The sequence below is a fragment of the Vigna unguiculata genome, chromosome 10, assembly GCF_037176805.1.
Source record: "Vigna unguiculata cultivar grain cowpea cultivar isolate G323 ecotype 2 chromosome 10, ASM3717680v1, whole genome shotgun sequence".
In the NCBI taxonomy this organism is placed as follows: Eukaryota; Viridiplantae; Streptophyta; class Magnoliopsida; order Fabales; family Fabaceae; genus Vigna; species Vigna unguiculata.
Window position 1 is genome coordinate 39085584 of NC_140801.1, and position 20519 is coordinate 39106102.

Below are 20519 nucleotides of genomic sequence, written 5' to 3' on the forward strand. Positions count from 1 at the left end.
AATAAGATTAAATTTATTTAAATTTATATTTTACATTCAAGTTTATTTAAATTTTTCTTAAATTTTAAATTTATTTTTTTTAAATTGTTATAAAAATATTTAAAATTATTTTAAAATTTTACTTTTGAATTTATAAAATTGTTATTTTTAAATCAACTCAAACATTTCTATAGAAATTATTAAAGTTTACACATTTAAAAATATAAAATTATTTGAAATGTAAATTCAAATTAAAAATATATAATAAAGCATGATGTAATAAATATCAATACAAATTGAATTTTGAAATTAATTTTAAACAATTTTATAATAATTTAAAACAAACAAATTTGAAATTTGAAAACAATTTTAAATAAAATTCAATCTAAAATATAAATTTAAATATACTTAATCTTGATAAAAATATTTAATAAAACTAACAATTTTAATAAAAATATTTGTGTAACATTTATATAAAAATTAAATTTAGTTTCAATTCGGAGAGGAACAATATTGTTTAATTTAAAAAAAAAAAGACATAATTGAGACAAAATAAAAATACAAGGACCAAATTGTGTGACAGTGACACATGCACTGCACTGCCACATCACACTATTCACTTATCCATATCTAACAAATAGAAATTATATTTAAAATATTATTATAAAGAAAATAAATTTACTAAAAAAATAAAAAACTATCAATATACTACCAAATTATCAAGATATACTTTATTATATATAAGTTACTTTTTTATTTATAAATATCATATTTTTTAAATGGAAAATAACATTTACCTAATACAATATTTTTAGAAATTAAAAATTAGTAATATGTGAAAACTTACAATTCGCACAATAACACCGTGATTAAACATACCGGATTCACACACTTTAGGCTTTCCAGATTTAAAAAAAAAGGTATGTGATAATTGGTGGAATCAGCAACAGTGAAATGATCTTAAAAAGTGATTATTTTCGAGTTGTTTCTGCTTCTTACAAACTCGTCAAACGCTTTTTCAATTCCTCTTTCCTCCATTTGAATTCGCTCAAACATTGCTTCTTCTACTCCTAACTTTTCCTTCCTTTGCCATTTTCTCATTCTGTATCTGAATCTCACTATTCTTCACTATGGTTCTACCTCCCACCACCGTTCGAGTTAGTTGCATCTCACTGTGGGTTCGCTTCCTCCTAATCGGTAACTTACTCTTCTCTTTGCTATTCCATCTTCAATATTCCACACACTCATGACAATAATTTTCTATTTAAGAGCTCATGGCGTCGTTCAATCTATGCACGATGTTGGTTGATGTCCAAGGTTTCAATCTTCCACTCCAAGTATGAAATTTGTTGGGGCCTTTGATTCAATTAATCAAAATAGGTATTTCGTTAGATCTTTAGGGTTTGAAATTTCGCTGAATTAATCTTTCACTCCAAATATGAAATTTTGTCGGGGCTTGTATGATTTGTTGTTCTCCCATAATTCCTCTTTGTGAATATAAGTTGGTAGCTACCTTTTATGACTATTTTCTTCAATATTAGGTATCTTCTAATCAATCTGAATTGTAGTTTTACATGTGCAAGTTCAATTACGCATGATCTTTCCCAATAATTTGGTTTCATTTGAGTCATCCTCATTTATGGACATTTGGTCTCAAAGTTGTTGGTTCCCAAACCCAGCTTTCGGTTCTAACTCCATTTCATGAATATATAATAATTGTTTTCTTGTTAGTTTTTGGAGGAAATTATTGCAATTAAATATGTATGAATTTTTCAATTCAATGGTCGTATAGTCAAATCAAACTTTTTTTTCCTATTTGACATTAAGCAATTCAGTGTTTGTGGTTGCAAATTTAATGCAGTGTTTGTTGTCTTTAACACAAGTTTTTGTTTGTTCACGTGCTATATGAAACTTCAAAAAAGAAATAAAGAAATAAGAATATTGTGTGCTTAGAAATGGGTCATTTGGGTGATTGGATTCACGCTGCTGTGTTATAAGTTATAACCCCTTGGAGCTTTTTTCCTTCTCGTTTTGGTAACCATGAAAATATCACAGCCTCAGAAATAATTTTGCATTACTATTCTCCCTCTCTAAGTAGAAGATTAGTGCAGTGTTAGAGAACATAACCTTTTCTTTATATCCAAGTTGAGAACAAAGATACTAACATGATTGTCTCAAGTAGACCCAGAACATACACTAAAATCTAAATTTGATCAAAAGCTCTTGCTTTCCTACCATACCTACCTACCTACCTACCTTTCCAATACCTACCATACCTACTAAAAGCACACTTACTAAGAACAGATATAATCAGAAAGAAGTAGTTGGTCTGGTAGCTGTAGCAAACAAAAACACAATCATCATTATCATTTCCCAGCCCCATAATACCTCTACTCTAATAATCCAAACCAGAATATGTCAATAACAAGTCATCTCCAAATTAATTAAATTTAGTGGCATTAAATTAGGATTTTTTTTCCAAATGATTAGTGAGTTAACTGTGAATGGAGCTAAAACATAAGAAGATTTGAGAAGTTCAACAGGTCTATGCCTTTAGATTTATTAACTGCAAGATTTTTGTATCAGTACGGGAAAACATAAAGTAAACAACATAGTGATAGAGAAAAAAATGTAATGATATACTAGAACAGGCAGGAAACAAATACACATACCTCAATTTCATTCATCAGTTTCATAGCCTCAATAATGTAAATAACCTGCCCTTTCTTCACTTTATCACCCACCTGAAGTAACAACAGAAATAGTTAGTCTCTTCATTGATTAACTTAGCAAACAAAGTAATATTTAGTTAATAAATTATCCTTTATCCAATGTTTTTATTAACATCTCATTGTTCTTCACTTTGAATATTTATTGTCTCCACTGAGATCTAATTTTATCACGCACACACAACTATATTAAGCACATATAAAAAAAAAATAAAACTTAAAATTCAAGCCTACTTATTCTAAGATTCATAGTATTTAAGCATATATCTTTACATATATCTCATTATTTAGTGAATTTATAATTATAAATTTAAAAAGACTAATAAATGTATATTTTACTACAACAATTTCAATTTATAGCATAAACACAATAATGAAAGAAATAATAGAAGTTATATATCTTCCCACGTTTTTCATTGGTTTCCTTAGGTATATTAAATAATAAAACATTACATACTTGCATTTATTTTTCTAAAATACTAATTAAATTCAAACAGTATTCAAGACTTAAAAGGTCTTGGACCAAGAGGCATTAAGACTGAGATGTGGGATGGATTACTAGACATATGGGCAATAGAAGAATGAAAAAAAAAAGTCTACTTGAAAAAAATGGTATTCTTACTTTTCACATTTGATAATAATATTGCAAATTATTATAGAATCTATAATTGGGCCAGAACTTAAGCTTTGGTTGATTAATTACTATGTTGCTCCACGTGCTTTATTGCTAATGTTTGTGTAAAACTAAATAGCATAAGCCTTCTGGTCATATGGTTTATTGACATACATGGGAAGATTAAGAATGAGAATGATACGAAGATAAGAATGATACAAAGCCCACCTTAGAGCAACTTAAAGCTTAAGCCACTCCACTACAAATTTATTTCTGAAAAAATATTTTGGAATTGGTTAGCTAATAACTTTTTGAAAGGAGATAAGAATGATAATGAGAGTTAGAGTTATATTGTACATGTTTGATATAAACCAAATTCCACACTAACATGACAGAAAGTAAGATGGATATGTCCTTTTTACTATCATTAAGGAAAGTAATGAGTTTTTGTACATAAATTGCACATTTTTTTTTACAGGAAGAAGAATACAAACACCCAATTTCTTATGGTGAATTATACAACAAAGTTCACAAAAGAAAAGATGGTTAATATGTGTCCAACAAAGCAAAAAGCTTCATAGTAAGTATGTGTTTATTTTATAAATGTTAAACTACTTATTTATAATATTGCTAACATATTTATTTGATGTAGGAATCATATGGAAATGCTATGATTGAAAATATGGGGAAGACACATCAAAGCATCCTATAGTTGACTATGGTGTTTGGATAAAAATAGGTGGTGAAAATAGGAAAGGTAAAATCTATGGAATTGGTCACAGTTTGGATCTTGGCATTGGTCCACATGTTTCATCCTCAACAGTTGAAGGTCCCTCTTACCAAAATCTAAATCCATCAACTGAAGAAATCACTACATTGACTACATAGATATCTAATTTGCAAGAGTAGGTGAAAACACAGTTGCAAGCACAGACTGATATGCACGCACAAATGAAGACACAAGCAGAAATGCAAGCAATTATGCAACAACAGATGCAAGAGCAAATGCAATCTTTTAAGAGAGAATTATTGTCTGCTTTAAAGAAACAAGAATGAAGACATGCCTCAAAGAATCCAAAACTTTGTTTGTGTTATAAATGTGTTGATGCATTACTTTTTGTTGATACCCTCTGATGTTTTTGTGTCCTAAAACTATTATACATTGGTGGAAACTTTTATGTTGTTTTGTACTGTTTGATGGATATACTTTCATCATTGTAGGATTGATTATGTATCCTTTTTAAATAGGTATTGCAAATATTGGAGGTATTTAAACACTTTTTGTGAATCATTTATTTTCTTTGTCTTCTTTTTTTATTATGGGCATAGGTTTATGGACATGACTCATAATAGAGAGTGAATAACAGTGAAGTAATTGCAATTAACAAAATAATATTTGTAGGAGATTAATAGAATTGCAATAAATTAGCTAATCAATTATGATACAAATTAGTGATAAAAGAATTGCGACAAGTTAACTACAAATTAACGATAATAAAATTGCGACAGATTAGATATGAATTAGCGAGAAAAGAATTGGGACAGATTAACGAGAAAACAATTGCGACAGATTAGCTATGGATTAGCGAGAAGAGAATTGTGACAGATTAGCTATGGTATGGATTAGCGAGGAAAGAGTTGCGACAGATTAGCTACGAGTTCGCGAAAAGAGAATTGCGATAGATTAGCTACGAATTAGCGAGAAGAGAATTGTGACTAATTAGCTACGGATTAGCGACAACAAAATTGTGACAAATTAGCTAGAAATTTGAAAACTTTTTTCACTTCAGTTAGTGAGGGAATAGAGAGGGATTAACTATGAATTAACTATAGATTAGCTATGGATTATATAACTCTCTAATTAGCTATATGTATTTAACTACAAAAAATTCCCTAACAATTTGATAGGTGATCTATCGCAAAACGTTTTAGCTACGGATTAGCTACGACTCAGCTACGAAATTTTTCATAACTAATATATAAAATTTTTGTAGTAAAATAATATTCTATTATGTCATCTGTGATTAGTAGTTTAATTTTTTTTTTTAAATATGCATCAATTTTGTATGCTTAGTAGAAAGTATTTTCTTTTCACGGATTTGATGTAGTCCCATTATTTATATTTTGTATGTTGTTTCCATCTCTTTTCTATGATATGGTTATGCGATGATTTTTAAAGTGTTAATCTAAATAAAATGTTAGAATTCATAATGATTTCTAATATAAGTTTTTGAAAAAAAAAAGCAAACTAGAGAAAATTTATAGAATTTTTTTTATTAACTATACATATTTTAGTACTTTTCGATACTATAATTTTCAAAATTTATGATTCTCAAATATCACTATTTCTGACTATGATAAAAAAACTGTTCTCCGAACATAAAAGAAAAGCTTCTATCAAACATGAAGAAGACAAACGAAAGTAATCATAACCAATAACATTATGTTAATCTGATGATTCCATAAAGGAAAAAAAGTGAGAAAAGTAAAATAAATAATATAATTTATTGATTTTATTGTTTATACTCTAAAAAGAAAAATCCATATATTCATTTTGCACGCAAAATATGTATTGTTTCTAATCCTTATCTCTATCGTGCTCTCCCGCCCATCCAGCAACGGCACGCGATTGAACCCTTTGTGCAGTTCACGCGCTCTGTTATTGGCTAAAACCGAAACTTCGTAAACTCCTAAGTTGATTCGCCAACATAACAACTCCGGTTTCCAAAACAAAGCTACAACATTCACAACGAACTTTGCGTGTCTCTTTATATTTTTCTCACCTCAACCCTTCTTCTTCACTTTATTTTTCATTTTTCAATTAATTGTTATCTAAATTTTGAGCATTGGAATCCGAAGAGTGTCATGGAAGACCACAAAGACAATGTAACAGTTTCCGACGCCTCACAAGTGAAAATTGACGTGCAGCCAGAGCCGTTGGAGCCGAATGTAGACATCCACGCGCCGGGAACTAGTGGCGGCGCCACCGGTGTCATATGGCAGTGGAAGAAGAAAGATGTGTTAATGAGAGGCTCATTAGGGCTAAGAGGAATTGCTCTGTTTTTGTCTTTGATTTCCTTAATGCTGATGGCTAGTAACAAGCATGGTGATTGGAAAGAATTTGACAAGTACCAAGAATACAGGTTCAAGCTCAAACTTTGTTTTTTATTTCAATATTATTGAAAACGTGATGTGGGTTTGTTAAAATTTTGGCTCAAGATTAATGGCTTTTTGTCAAAATTTGGTTTTGACATTTTATGGGATTCTGGTTAGCTTTTACGTAACATGTTATGATTTGTTTTATGAAATAATAAATGTGACTAACAATTGTACAAATCACTGATTTTTCCAAATAATTATGATTACCATTTATCCTTGTAGTTATATTTAATCAGTTGAGTATTTAATTTTCTTTTACATTAATAGTATTTGAAGTTAAATTGAAATTTTTGGATTATAGATACTTGCTGGCTGTGGCAATTCTATCTAGTTTATACAGTGGAGTTCAAGTGTTTCGTCAAGTTCATGAACTTTCCACTGGGAAAAACATGATTCAGCCAAGAACTGCTGGGTTGATTGATTTTGTTGGAGATCAGGTTTGGCATTCTTTCTTCTCTCATCACATTCATTTCATTGGTCTTCTGTTTCTAAACCCAAATTCAATTCTCTGAATCAAATTCAGTGTTGAAATCGAACTGCACTGAACAGTTTCACAACACTGATCACAAAAAAAGTGAAAGTTTTCAATTTGTTTATCAAGCCTTTTGTCCTATTTGGCTGTGCCACACTGAAGTTTAACCTAACAAGTGTGAGTTAGACTTGCAAGTAATGATTAAAAGTGTGGATTGGAAACTTGATACTTCTCTTTGGTGTTATCCTTTTGGGAAGGAATAAAATTCCAAACTTATTTCTTCAAGCAACCAATGATAACTAAAGTGTTATTGATGCTTCTAATATAACAAAAATATGATTTTGTTTTTCAATTAAAAATAAATTTCTCAGTGGTCTTTTGCTTGATTATGAAATGTTAGAAAACTGTTTGGTTTCAGGTTGTAGCATATCTCTTGCTGTCATCAACATCTTCAGCTATTCCAATAACAGATAGAATGAGGGAAACTTCTGACAGTATATTTACAGATTCTTCAGCTGCAGCCATTGCTTTCTCCTTTTTTGCCTTCTGGTGTCTAGCACTATCAGCTGTCATATCAGGATACAAACTGTCTACACGAACTTACACATAAGCACCCTTAATAGTTAAAACTTTCTCCTATCACTGAATAAAAGTAAAGAACTTTCTATTGTGTATAAGAAATTTAGAATTCCCCTTTTTTCCTTTTAAGTCTTTGCACATGCTGCAATGGTTAGTAATTCCACGTTGACCAGAAGAAAGTTAAATGTAAAAAGACCTATAAACCTATTGTTTAAGGTCGAAAGTAGTGTAAGCTTTCTTGTATAAATTTGCTCCTAATGTGGATTATGTGTATATCATTCTCTCTTTCTTTTTTAAGTCTTTGCACATGTTGTAATAATATCAGATTTTAATACAATTTCTTTTGGTCCCAGTATACAGTGTGGTGATGGTGTTGATACTTTTCCATAAATTTGGAATTTTGTAGTGATTGAAAAAAAATGAACATTAGAACTGTTTTTTTTTAATAATATAATTTGATTATTATACTTGGACCTTTAATGGCCACATGTTCAATGAAAGGGTCAATTTTTAATCTATTGTTTTCATTTATTATTTAGTAGGACTTATATGAGGTTCATCTAATAATATAAAAATCGTTAAAATAGTATAATATAAGCTTTTCTACGGGAGTTTGACAAATTATTCATGAGATGAATTATGGACTCACATACCAATTGTTGAAAACTCGTGAAGAGTAAACATGACAACAATTTTTTCCCATAAACTTGGCACTACAAAATCTTTACACGTTAAATTTATTGGTCTTTCTCAATTTTTCTTCATCCTTGGACTCCGATAGCCATATTCCTGATTTGATCAGAAGTAGCTGAATACTTCATAATTTGAAAAAAAAACAGAACTTTGACCGAAAGGTTATAGAAACACAAAAATCAATGAGACGTAATAGCAGTAGACATTTGCATACCAGAGTAGAAATTGCCAAGACTGGCATAAACTTTAGAAAGTAAATAAATGTAGTGAGACATAGCAAAAGAAACCTTTTATTCGTTATAAAACAGAAGCAACAAAAGAATAATGGAATTCAAAGTCAACACTTTTTCTGTGTCTCCTATTACTAAATTGAAAGTTGAAATAAGGCCTAACTTTTGTCAAGCTTTTCTGCAGTTCTAGTCTCTAATCTTAGTACACTAAATTAGTAGATTCTCATGATTTTCTTATTCTATTCCTATAAGCTATACACAAACACTATATAAGTGATATTATCACGTGTAAGGTTCAAGTGTTGCACTTCCAAATTTAGAAGTTCTTTGAAAAAAAAGACTGAAGGAACGAGTCATTAGCCGAAAATCCTAGGCTTCCAGGGCTCAGCAACATGTCCATTGGAACAGCTTCTTGACTTGCAGATGCTGAGAGCTTTGTGTCAGGGAGTGAATTGATGAAACTTGCTGAGTTAGAATAATTATTCACTGCTGAAGGCCTTATAGGAGCAGGTGCTGTTACATTGCTGGTGTTGTTGTTTAGAGAACTTCTGTTATAGCTTGCATTTCCTCGTCCTAAAGGAACATCATGGTTATGTTTCCCTTCGTAGGTTGTTAGCACAGCTTTCATGTCATTTGCAGCTCTCTCAACGTGTTTTCTCACTGGACAACCTGGGGCAACGCATTTGTAGTAACTCCTGCAGAAAGAATAGTTTGAGTAAGCCATGGCCTTATGGGGTGGTAATAATGAAATTACAACACTAGTAAAATCATATAGCAAAAGGGTGTTGTTTGTTTTCTTCAGTTATATTCAAATTCACTTCATAGAATAATCATTTAAACACACATATTTTACTTTTCATAAATGAAGATCAATTCTATGAAGAGTTTGATTGAAATGTCCCAGAGAGTATGATAAGCTTGTTGCCCCTTATATTCAAACTTTTACATGGATAGTTTATGACTGATTGACAATTTAAAAATGTTTACAATAAGAGTATGTGACAATTAAATTCTTCTATTTCTGAAAAATTGAAATACCTTGGGTTTGGGTTTCCTTTGACCACTTTCTGTCCATATTTCCTCCATCTGTATCCATCATCTAGTATGTCAATTTCACTTGTGGTTTGAACCACAACTCTAGGCTCCTTAACAGTTCTGTTCCCAGCTGAGGAATTAGAATAGTCATCATTTTCATTCTCTCCTTTCCTGGAATATGAAAATCATAATCATAATTAATCACTGAAATCAACCTCATCATGTAGTTTCTTTCCAATAATACAAGGTTATTAGAGTGATGTATTTGTTATTTGCTTATCTTACCATCTTTTGGCCTCAGGTCCAAGGTCATCATCATCAACACCTCCAGAGCAACTAGTTTGTGATGTTTGCTCAAAATCTTCCTCTCCCAAAGACTGATCTGAAATCCCAGAGATGGTGCAGGATGAAGAAGTTTGATGCATTGATTGAGAGCCATTTTTTCTGTTGTGTGGCTTAGGATGATTGTGACTTCCCCTGTATACTATTTCAGTAACATGTCCCTCCAAAGACCTCTCAACTTTCTTCTTTGTTGGACAATTTGGATACGTGCACTTGTAATAACTGCGTGGATTCTCACTTCCTTTCACTTGTTTCTCACCATACTTCCTCCAATTGTACCCATCTTCTGATCTTCTTTGTTCTCTGACAGACTTAAAAGCATTGTTAGAGTTGAATTGAACAGACCCAGAAGTAGAATTGCTTTGTATTTCACGTTTGATTGAGGCAATTTCTGTGGAGAATCCCTTAGTGGTTGTATATTCAGATTTTGTTTCTGTCCTCTCAGATGAGAAATCTGTTTGCTTTGCAGCTTCATTGAATATCATTGTGTCCTGTTTCTTCAGTGGCTCCTGTTGTTCAAGTGGAACAAAGATTAGGAAACATAATCAAGTAAATCCAAGACAAACATATTCCATTCCAAAGAATGAACAAATTTGAAACTTTCTGATAAGTTCTTATGTGTTAAGTTCAATGGCATTTAATTTTAGCCAATTGAACTTCAAAACGTTTAGTTATGCAGACAGCAATGACCTACAAAATTTATATCAATTGTCATAAAATAAGAGATATATATTATTGAAAGTAGGTAAGAATTTCTGAGAACATGCATGGACACATACATTCAAGTTTGATTCAGTCAACTTGGAATACCACAGTCAAGTTTTGAATTGTTCAAACAAGCTTGTACCAACCAAAATACAAAACTAATTAATTTTAAGAAAAGTGAAGAACTAAAAGAAGACGACAGATTAAACAAATAGCACATGGTAATGAAACAAATAGCAGATGCTAATGAGACAAATTGGTCCAAGCAAGTCAAGGTAAACTGATTGAACAAGAAATGGTCTCACACCCCTGAATAATCAAATAAATAACCAGAAAAAAAAAAATACACCCCAAATTATGTTCTTTTAAGTCAAATTTATATAAAAAAACACGCAACTTACCACTTGAAACATGCTTGTGGAAGATTGAAAGAGAGGCACGTCGTTTGTTTTTGTTAGGAAAGAGAAGTCAGAGTAGTTTCTCTCTTCCTCCTTGTTTCCTAGGTCAGTTGAACTGTTTCTCATGTCGAAGCTCATGGAAGATGAGTCCGTTGTGTAAGATGCAGGAACCTAAACAAAACACACAAAACAAAAACACCCCACAGTTAGTTATCGCAAAAAAAAATATTGGAGTGATGCACAAGACCACCTCAAATTCTAAACCAACATATAAAACAAAAACACCCCACTGTTACAAAAAACATTACATTGGCCAATAACAAGAACCATACTTTATTGCTATCACATGCTATCTTTAGAGGGAACTCTGATTCACATTTATTTTTATTAAATTGTGTTGGAGAAAGTTTCTTCCGACAGTACTTTAGCACAAAATACAGATAACTTTTATGAAAGTCAATCCTGTCACCGATAATACACAAAGCAAAAACACTTTTTGAGGTATAATAATGGCAATAAGTGATGGTAAAACTTACATTTTGAGAAGAAAACAAGAGGGGTGAGTTCAATGACTGTGTTGTTGGAGAAAAACCAGGTGGGAACTCAGAATAAGGAGGGAGAGGTTGAAGTTGTTTGAAAGTGTTAGCAAATTCAAGTCCAAAAGGATCATCATCCATGGTCAAGGTATTATTGCTGTTGGAAAGTAGGTCTGTGAAACTGAAAGACATGCTCAAGAAATGAGGTTGAATGAAGAAGGTTGATGCTGTTGTTGATGTTGTTGTTGAGTTTGAAAATGGAGAGAGAAAAGAGAGGAAGTGGTGCACTTTATTTATGTGTGCTATGGCATGCACACCACCACCCATGTCTTTGGAAGCTACTACTCTGACTCAGTAGCCAAAGGTTGACCTTTGACCGCGGAAAAAAAAAGCCCATCAAAAATGGGTCAAGGGTTGCGGGTTTGACTTGACTCAGCTACCTATCATAATTATTACACAACACTGCCAAAGTGGCGGCTCAAACATGCAGAGGAAACTTGACCCTGCGTTCACTTTGTTACATCTTCGTGCGCTGGACGATTCGTTACCGTTGATACAGATCGGATGATTCGCACTTCAATTATATATTTTCAATTTAATTTATTAATAGTCGTTCGATAAATCAAACCACTGGGCTTTATTGATAGAGTAAATGCATGCTAAGGCTGACGCAGGGAAATCCTAATTGAAAGAAAATGTAGCCTGAAATTTCGCCATCTGTCTCCTTGGGTGGCATCTTTTCTACATAGAATCTGCAGACTCAGCAACGACACGGTTTTTTTTATCAAATAAATTTTACCAGGTTATCAAATATAAACCCTATTCAAAATAAATATAATAATAATAATAATAATTGTAATATGAAATCTTATTTAATGATGTATTTAAAACCATGCTTAATTTTTTATTTGGAGATATGCATTGTTATTTTTTATTATTAAATAAATCTAAATAAATTTTAACTTTACAAAATTAATGAAATTTATTTTCTATTTCTTATTTTAAAAATGACTTCACTTTGTTAATTCGTTTTTCTATGGACGTTTAATTATTTAGCGTTTTAAATTACATTTTCGCGTATCTGCTTATTTAATAGTATGGTTAAAAACTAACATTAACGTCGGTATATGGCTAATAAATATTGCGTATGTTGTATAAACATTTTTAGTTTATATATATATATATATATATATATATATATATATATATATATATATATATATATATATATATATATATATATATATATATATATATATATATATTAATGTAACAATTCAACCGTAATTACATAATTATATCAAATACATAAGTCTAATATAAAGTTCATAATATTACAAAGGGTTAAGTATGTTTTTGGTCCCTCAAATTTTAGTGAATTTTGGAATTAGTCATTCTTTGAAATTTTATACCAATTTAGTCATTCATCTTTAAAAATATGTAGATTTAGTCCTTCTTACCGAATTTTGTTAAGTTTATTTGACATTTTAAACGTATTATTATTATTATAATATTTGTGTTAACATTAAAGCAAAAATGTGTCAAATGGTGTAAACAATTCAAATACTATCATGAAATGTGCATGAAATGTCAGATAAACTTAACAAAATTTGGTTAAAAGGACTAAATTCACACATTTTTAAAGATGAAGGACTAAATTGGTCAAAAATTTTGAAGAGGGACTAATTCCAAATTTCACTGAAACTTGAGGGACCAAAAACATATTTAACCCTATTATAAATAGTTTTTTTAAAGAGTATTTTAAGAAGAAAGAGAGATATAATTATGTACATAATATCCATATACTCCTTTTTTATATAGTCTATATTCCTCTTCAAATCTTATATTATTCTTTACTCTCATGAAATTCTTGGTCATAACAAATGAAGAACAACATGTAAAAATACACAATGTAAACTAAAAGTATTTTAAAACTTATAAGTTTTAAATAAAAAAAGAATATACTTAACTATTTCAGAAAATAACTACATAGCTTTCACGATCAAACAACCAAAATTCAAGCATGAAGGCTTTGATAGCCCATTCATATACCAAGAATCACATACTCAACCTCTGGAGGACTAGAGTATTGACTAGCACCTTAAGACCCCACAATTATCATTATTCATTATGTACTATACCTAGGCGGATTAAGGCAAGTACACGGCCAAGACCGCCTAGGCATAGCCCCACAAAATAAAAATAATACATCGATAACCGTTCAAGTAGAACATAGCAGCCCAAGCCGCCCACTATAAAGGATTATGTGTAATAAACCGGTAACACCTAACTTAGAATGTCCCAAATAAAGCCCCTAATACCCATATACATTAACCCAGGGCTTGGGCCAAGCCCAGGCCCATCTAGAATCAAAACAGTGGCCCAGCCCATGAGGATGGCAGACATAATTAATAACCCTATAAATACACGTGGACCCCAGCAATTAAGAGGTACGCTTTCATTAATACCCTAATCCAAGATTTAACTTTTTGATAGCACTTTGCTAACTTGATCGTCAGAGCCCTTTCCGCAGGTAACCCCTTGAGGGTCCAAGCCATGTACGCTAGCAGATGACATGTGCAAACCGAAAAGGAACCAGCTTGAGAGGTCAAGGACTGAGGTAAGGTGTTATTTGTGTCACCAATATCTCTTATTTATTTTCGCAGGAACACATTCACTTCTACCTCTCAAGAGTTATAGCTATAGCATGTATGAGCTACTCCTTAATCCACAAAGCACAACAGGATAAATTCTATATCGTACAAGTACTCGACTATTTCTAACACTCTAGATATTAACCTTCCTCGCCTCTCATAATTAGTTGTTTTCATCTATATAAATCTAATTATTAGTAGGGTAAGGATGATCTTATTTTAGTCTTTATGTCAATACACCTCATATAAAAAATACTCATGGTAGTATTTTTACCCTATGAATCACCACTTCCTCACTCTAAACAATTCATATAAATCATAACAAATCTACCAAATTTAAACTCATTATAGTATTTCAAATCAGTAAGCCTCGCTCAGCAAAATCATGTCTCGCCCGGTGAGTATCCCTTGGAAAGAGACTAACCCAGCGAGAAGCTACCATGATGCTCTCTGACTTTTCTTAAAACCTTCTCACTCAGTGACCTACAAGCTCGTTCAAGGAGAGAGTACTAGTGTGAACAAAAGACAGGTAACAACTTTTTGAAAAATGATCTCTGTATTCTGTTATTCAAATATAAACAATAATACAGATTTATAATGACATAGAAGCAGAAAAAATAACCCACCCACTGATTTCACGCAGGAAACGTGGGTTGAAGTAACTGCAAAACTAATGAGAGCTAAAAATTAGCTCTATTCCTAAATATCCGGTCAGTAACTGACCTCTTATTTAACAAATCAGCAATTTAAATTAAACAGAATAAATATCTAACATTCCCTCCCTTAAACTAAATGTCAAAGAGAGCATTTAGTTTACTTCATATGCTTCAACCACGCCTAACATTCTCCTGAGTTTTATGAATTGCTCTAGCTTTAAAGGCTTGGTCATTATGTCGGCGATTTGATTCTGGGTGTTGCAGTGACTTAGTTCAATGCTTCCATCTTTGACCAGATCTCTTAAGAAATGAAATCTTATATCTATATGCTTACTCCTTCCATGGAAGACTGGATTTTTGGACAATTGAATAACTGAATTACTATCACATAACACTAGAACTTTACTCTGAATTTTGAGGCCAAGAGTCTCCATAATTCTCTTAATCCATATACTTTGACAAGCACATGATGCAGCTGCTATATATTCTGCTTCAGTCGTGGATAAAGTTACCACTGGTTGTTTTTTTGGATGACCAAGAAACAGGTCCAGATCCTAAAAAAAATACAAATCCAGATGTACTTTTTCTATCATCAATATCTCCAGCAAAGTCACTATCTGTATAGCCTACTATGCCAGTATTCTCCCCTTTCTTGTAGTATATTCCGAATTCTACAATGCCTTTTAAATATCTCAGTATTCTTTTAGCAGCAAGCCAGTGATTCTCTGTAGGATTGGTCATAAATCTACTAATTAAACTCACCCCATACATTAGATCTGGTCGTGTAGTAGTCAAGTACATAAGGCTTCCAACCACTTGTTTGAATAGAGTAGCATCCACTTTGGGTCCTGCATCATTCCTTGACAGTTTTGTACCTGGTACAATGGGATTTTTCACTGCATTGCAGTCCTTCATACCAAAACGTGACAATACATCATGAACATACTTCCTTTGACACACAAAAATTCCATGTGTATTTTGCAATATTTCTAATCCAAGGAAATACCTCATTCTTCCTAAATCTGACATATCAAATTCTGTCATCATAGAACTTCTAAAATCATCACACATGCTCTCATCATTTCCGGTATATATTAAATCATCTACATATAGGCTCACAATTAAATTGTTACCTCCCTTTGATTTTGTGAACAATGTGTGTTCACAAAAACACCTTTCAAAGCCATTGTTCATGAAGTATGTTTCTATCTTGTTGTACCAAGCTCTTGGTGCTTGTTTGAGTCCGTATAGGGCCTTTTTCAGCTTGTATACCTTTTCTTCTTTGACAGTCTTCACAAACCCAGTAGGCTACTGTACGAATATTTCCTCATTGAGATCCCCATGCAAAAATGCGCTCTTCACATCTAGCTGAAAAATGTTCCAGCCATATTGAGCTGCTGTCGAAAGAATAATACGTATGGTATCCATCTTGGCCACTGGTGCAAAAACTTCTGTATAGTCCACCCCATATTGTTGTGCATACCCTTTGGCCACCAACCTAGCTTTGAACTTGTCAATTTCTCCATTTTCTTTGAGTTTGGTTTTGAATATCCATTTGACTCCAATTGGCTTAACTCCTATTGGCAAATCTGTTAACTCCCATGTTTTGTTCTTTTCTATGGCCTCCATCTCTCTCTCCATTGCATCCCGCCAAGTTTTACTTTTGACAACTTCTTCAAATGTCACTGGATCATCTTCTATCATCATCATTGCATTTTCACTGTCTTCATCTGATAAGCCTTCTCCCTTTTCATAATCAATCATCCAAACTGGATCTCTTCTACATCTTCTAGCCCTCCCTTCAATCGAAGTATCAACATGTGGAAGATGCGATTCAATCTGTATTTCATCAGTGTTAATTTCAGTATTACCTTCATTCATATTTTCCACTGTTGGCTGCCCAGAAAATTCTACTGCTGTCTGATCAATCTGCTCCTCAATATCACTGTTCTGTGTTGTATTTTCACTCCAGTCCAAAGTTGTGCTTTGACTGGTTTTGTCATGTTGTTCCCAATCCCAGCTTTTTTCTTCTTCAAATATGACATCTCTACTAATGATGATTTTTTGATTTATTGGATCAAACAGTCTATAGGCCTTGGATTCATCACTCACTCCAAGGAGAATACATCGTTTACTCTTGCCATCCAATTTGACTCGTTGTTGATCTGGTGTATGTACATGAGCTATACATCCAAACACCCGAAAATAAGAAACAGAAGGCTTTATTCCACTCCAAGCTTCCTCAGGGGTTTTGTCTTACACTGCAGTGGTAGGACATCTATTTAGAATATGTACACACCATTTTGTTGCCTCTGGCCAAAATCTTTTGGGAACATTTCTTCCTATTAGCATTGACCGAACCATATTCATGATGGTTCTATTTTTCCTCTCAGCAACTCCGTTTTGCTGAGGACTATAAGCTGCTGTCAATTGTCTCTGTATGCCTTGATTCTTGCAAAATTCAGAAAAAGAGTTAGAATTGAATTCACCTCCTCTATCTGTCCGTAAGCAAAGAATGTTGTCTCCAACTTCCTTTTCCACCAATGATTTGAAACTTTTAAAACAAGAAAAAGTTTCTGACTTCTCATTCAAAATATACACCCAAGTTTTACGGGACATATCATCAATAAAACTCAGGAAGTATTTCTTGTTGCTGCATGATGGAGGTTGAATAGGACCACATAAATCAGCATGAACCAGCTGCAATTTTTTTGATGCTCTCCATAAGCTCTTCTTTGGCATAGCATGGCGGTGTTGTTTTCCAGTAAGACAATGTGTGCACAGATCTTGGGGCGTAGTGATAGATGGCAACCCGTTCACCAGTTGTTTTGAAACAAGAGTTTTTAAGCCATCATAGCTTAAATGACCCAACCCATTGTGCCATAGTTGAGAATTTTGTTCTAGTGTTGCCTGAAAGCATGTAGTATTTACTGAAACCATGGTTGCTGTCAGCACAAACATTCTGCTACTGCTCATGTTAACCTCCATAATCTGCCCTCTTTTAGGATGCATAATAGTGCACTTGTTGTGTTGAATATTTATAGACAGGCCTTTTTCTTGAAGTTGTCCTAAACTCAATAAATTATTTTTGAGTTCAGGAACGTAATAGACATGAGATATCACATTCGTGACACCACTCACCACCAAACGAACGCTGCCTTTTCCCATCACAGCAATGCGTGTATCATTGCCTAGTTTTACTCGATGTCGAAATTCTTCATCTAATTGTGTGAACCAATTTTTGTTACCACTCATGTGGTTACTACACCCAGAATCTAAAAACCACTCATTATGCTTTCCTTTCATGGAATTTGTGGATGCCATTAACAAGAGCTCATCCTCTTGTTCCTCCTTGTCTTCTACTTCAGCATAATTTGCCTTCTTCTCCCACATAGGACATTCATATTGAAAGTGTCCTAGTTTGTGACATTTGAAGCATTCAACTTCTGCTTTGTTGAATGATTGTCTTCCTCTACCTCTTCCTCTGAAGGAGCCTCTGCTTCTTCCTCTTCCTCTGCCTCTCCAACTTTTCTCTTCTGTCACCGCCTGCATCACCTGCTCTTCATCTGTAGCCAACATCATTCTTTGTTCATGAACTAAGAGGCTACTTTGGAGTTCATCAATCGTCATGTTATCCATGTTGTTGGATTCTTCTACTGAGCATACCACATAATTAAATTTCGTTGTCATTGATCTCAGGATTTTTGCGGTAATAACACTTTCTTGCATGTTTTCACCGCATGCTTTCATGCTCTTAGCAATCTTCAGAGTTCGGGCAAAATAAGAGTTCACAGATTCACCATCCTTCATTTGTAACAACTCAAAATCTTTGCGCAGAGCTTGCAATTATGCTCGTTTTACCCGAGTTGATCCTTGATATTTCTGCTTCATTGAGTCCCATATATTCTTGGATGTTTCATCATTGAGGATAGTGTCCAAAATTTCTCTATCAATTGCTTGATAGAGATAATTTTTTATCTTCAAATCCTTTAGCTTTTGTTCCTCCTGTGACCTCAGTTCAGCTTCTGATGCACTTGTTTTGTCAGCAATGTCTGCAATTCCATGTTCCACCAAATGCCAATACTCCTTTGAACGTAAGAAATTTTCCATCAACTTGGCCCAATGATCATAGTGCCCGTCGAATTTGGGAATAGCAGGCTGCACATATTTGCTAGAATCTGCCATTGCTTTTCTTTGATGATTTCACTCGCTGTGTCTCTCTAACAATCACCCACTGTTTGGTTTAAACCCCTTACTTCTGGTGTCTCTCTCACACTCTCCCAGCGTTTGGTTTTAACCCGTCACTTACTATTTCTCTCACTCCGATATTGGTTCTGGTTCAGGCCCCTATGAAGGGGCTCTGATACCAAATGTGAACAAAAGACAGGTAACAGCTTTTTGAAAAATGATCTCTGTATTTTGTTATTCAAATATAAACAATAATACAGATTTATAATGACATAGAAACAGAAAAAATAACCCACCCACTGATTTCACGCAGGAAACGTGGGTTGAAGTAACTGCAAAACTAATGAGAGCTAAAAATTAGCTCTATTCCTAAATATCCGGTCAGTAACTGACCTCTTATTTAACAAATCAGCAATTTAAATTAAACAGAATAAATATCTAACAACTAGGACCTGTGACGGATCTTGACGAATAATGTTGGGGGAGCCAAAATAATATACTCAAAACTTATATAATTACTTATCTTACTAACACAATAAAAATGAATACATAATTTAGTACAATTGTAACTACAAAAGAAATTATGTAAGACCCGAGAAATTTAAATAATTATTTAATAAATGCGGGTAGTAGGAGCCTTTAAGGCATTTAATGCGGATTGCTATGATGTGGAAAAGTACTAGCTCAAATGGTTGAGAGTACTTAAATGTGTGAGAGGACTTGGGTACAAGTCCTATGTATGTCATTTGTGTGTTATTTAAGTTATTATTATTTTTGATAATGTGCTTGATCATGTTGAGTGATAGTTATTATTATTTTTGATAATGTGCTTGATCATGTTGAGTGATAATATAATCATAGAATTATATTAATTATCACAAAACATGAATTGGTTAAATGGTTGTGTATTGAGTTGGCATTAGCATGGTTATGACTTCAAACCTTGGTAGAACCATTTTAAGCTTCCTTTTTGCCAAAATTTTCTTGTGGCAAGAAGGTGAAGGGGCATAGGAACCCTAACTAGCAGCCAAAAGTGACTGAAAAACAACTCATAATAAAATTTGAATGGCAATTACATTCATTTTAATGTCATTTTCGTTTTTGGCCATTAACCACAATTAAGGACCATAATAAAAAAGACAAACTAAATCAATTGAAAGGGTTTTTGAGACTGGAAAATTAAAGTGTTGTAAGGAACACGAATTCAGAGGAAACAAAGTGATTAGAGAGTAAGCAAAGGAGCTGAATTGGGTTGGAGCCAAGGGAGGAAATTGGTGATCAAGGAAAAACTCTAGAATCATCTATTTTAAAGCGAGGAATCCAGGTTAGGGGAGTTATATCACGTTTAATTGTAGTTCTATGAATAATTGCATGATTTATAGCTCATTATGTATGATTTATCCCTTGCATTGCTTGAGAATCGTGTTTCTGGAATTTTTCCAGAAACCGCCTGGTGGGTGATGAATTTCCACCAAGCGACTCATACCATTTCAACTGCATTTCTGGGTTGCGAAGGGAAACCGCTTGGCGGCACGAACGGGACCGCCAGCC

At 33.0% G+C, this 20519-nt stretch overlaps 2 protein-coding genes across 2 annotated transcripts; one reads left to right on the forward strand and one right to left on the reverse strand.

The window, feature by feature from the left end:
- Positions 1 to 5934: 5934 nt before the first annotated feature.
- Positions 5935 to 7883, forward strand: LOC114167549 (CASP-like protein 4B1). The gene is made up of 3 exons (XM_028052650.2): positions 5935 to 6464; positions 6782 to 6917; positions 7371 to 7883. The coding sequence occupies exons 1-3, from the start codon at positions 6187 to 6189 to the stop codon at positions 7560 to 7562; spliced, it is 606 nt and encodes a 201-aa protein (XP_027908451.2). The 5' UTR covers positions 5935 to 6186; the 3' UTR covers positions 7563 to 7883.
- Positions 7884 to 8491: 608 nt separating this feature from the next.
- LOC114167396 (WRKY transcription factor WRKY24-like) lies at positions 8492 to 11759 on the reverse strand. Its single transcript, XM_028052486.2, has 5 exons — positions 11471 to 11759; positions 10938 to 11105; positions 9775 to 10340; positions 9493 to 9660; positions 8492 to 9149 (listed from the first exon to the last, which is right to left on the reverse strand). The coding sequence occupies exons 1-5, from the start codon at positions 11660 to 11662 to the stop codon at positions 8771 to 8773; spliced, it is 1473 nt and encodes a 490-aa protein (XP_027908287.1). The 5' UTR covers positions 11663 to 11759; the 3' UTR covers positions 8492 to 8770.
- Positions 11760 to 20519: the final 8760 nt, after the last annotated feature.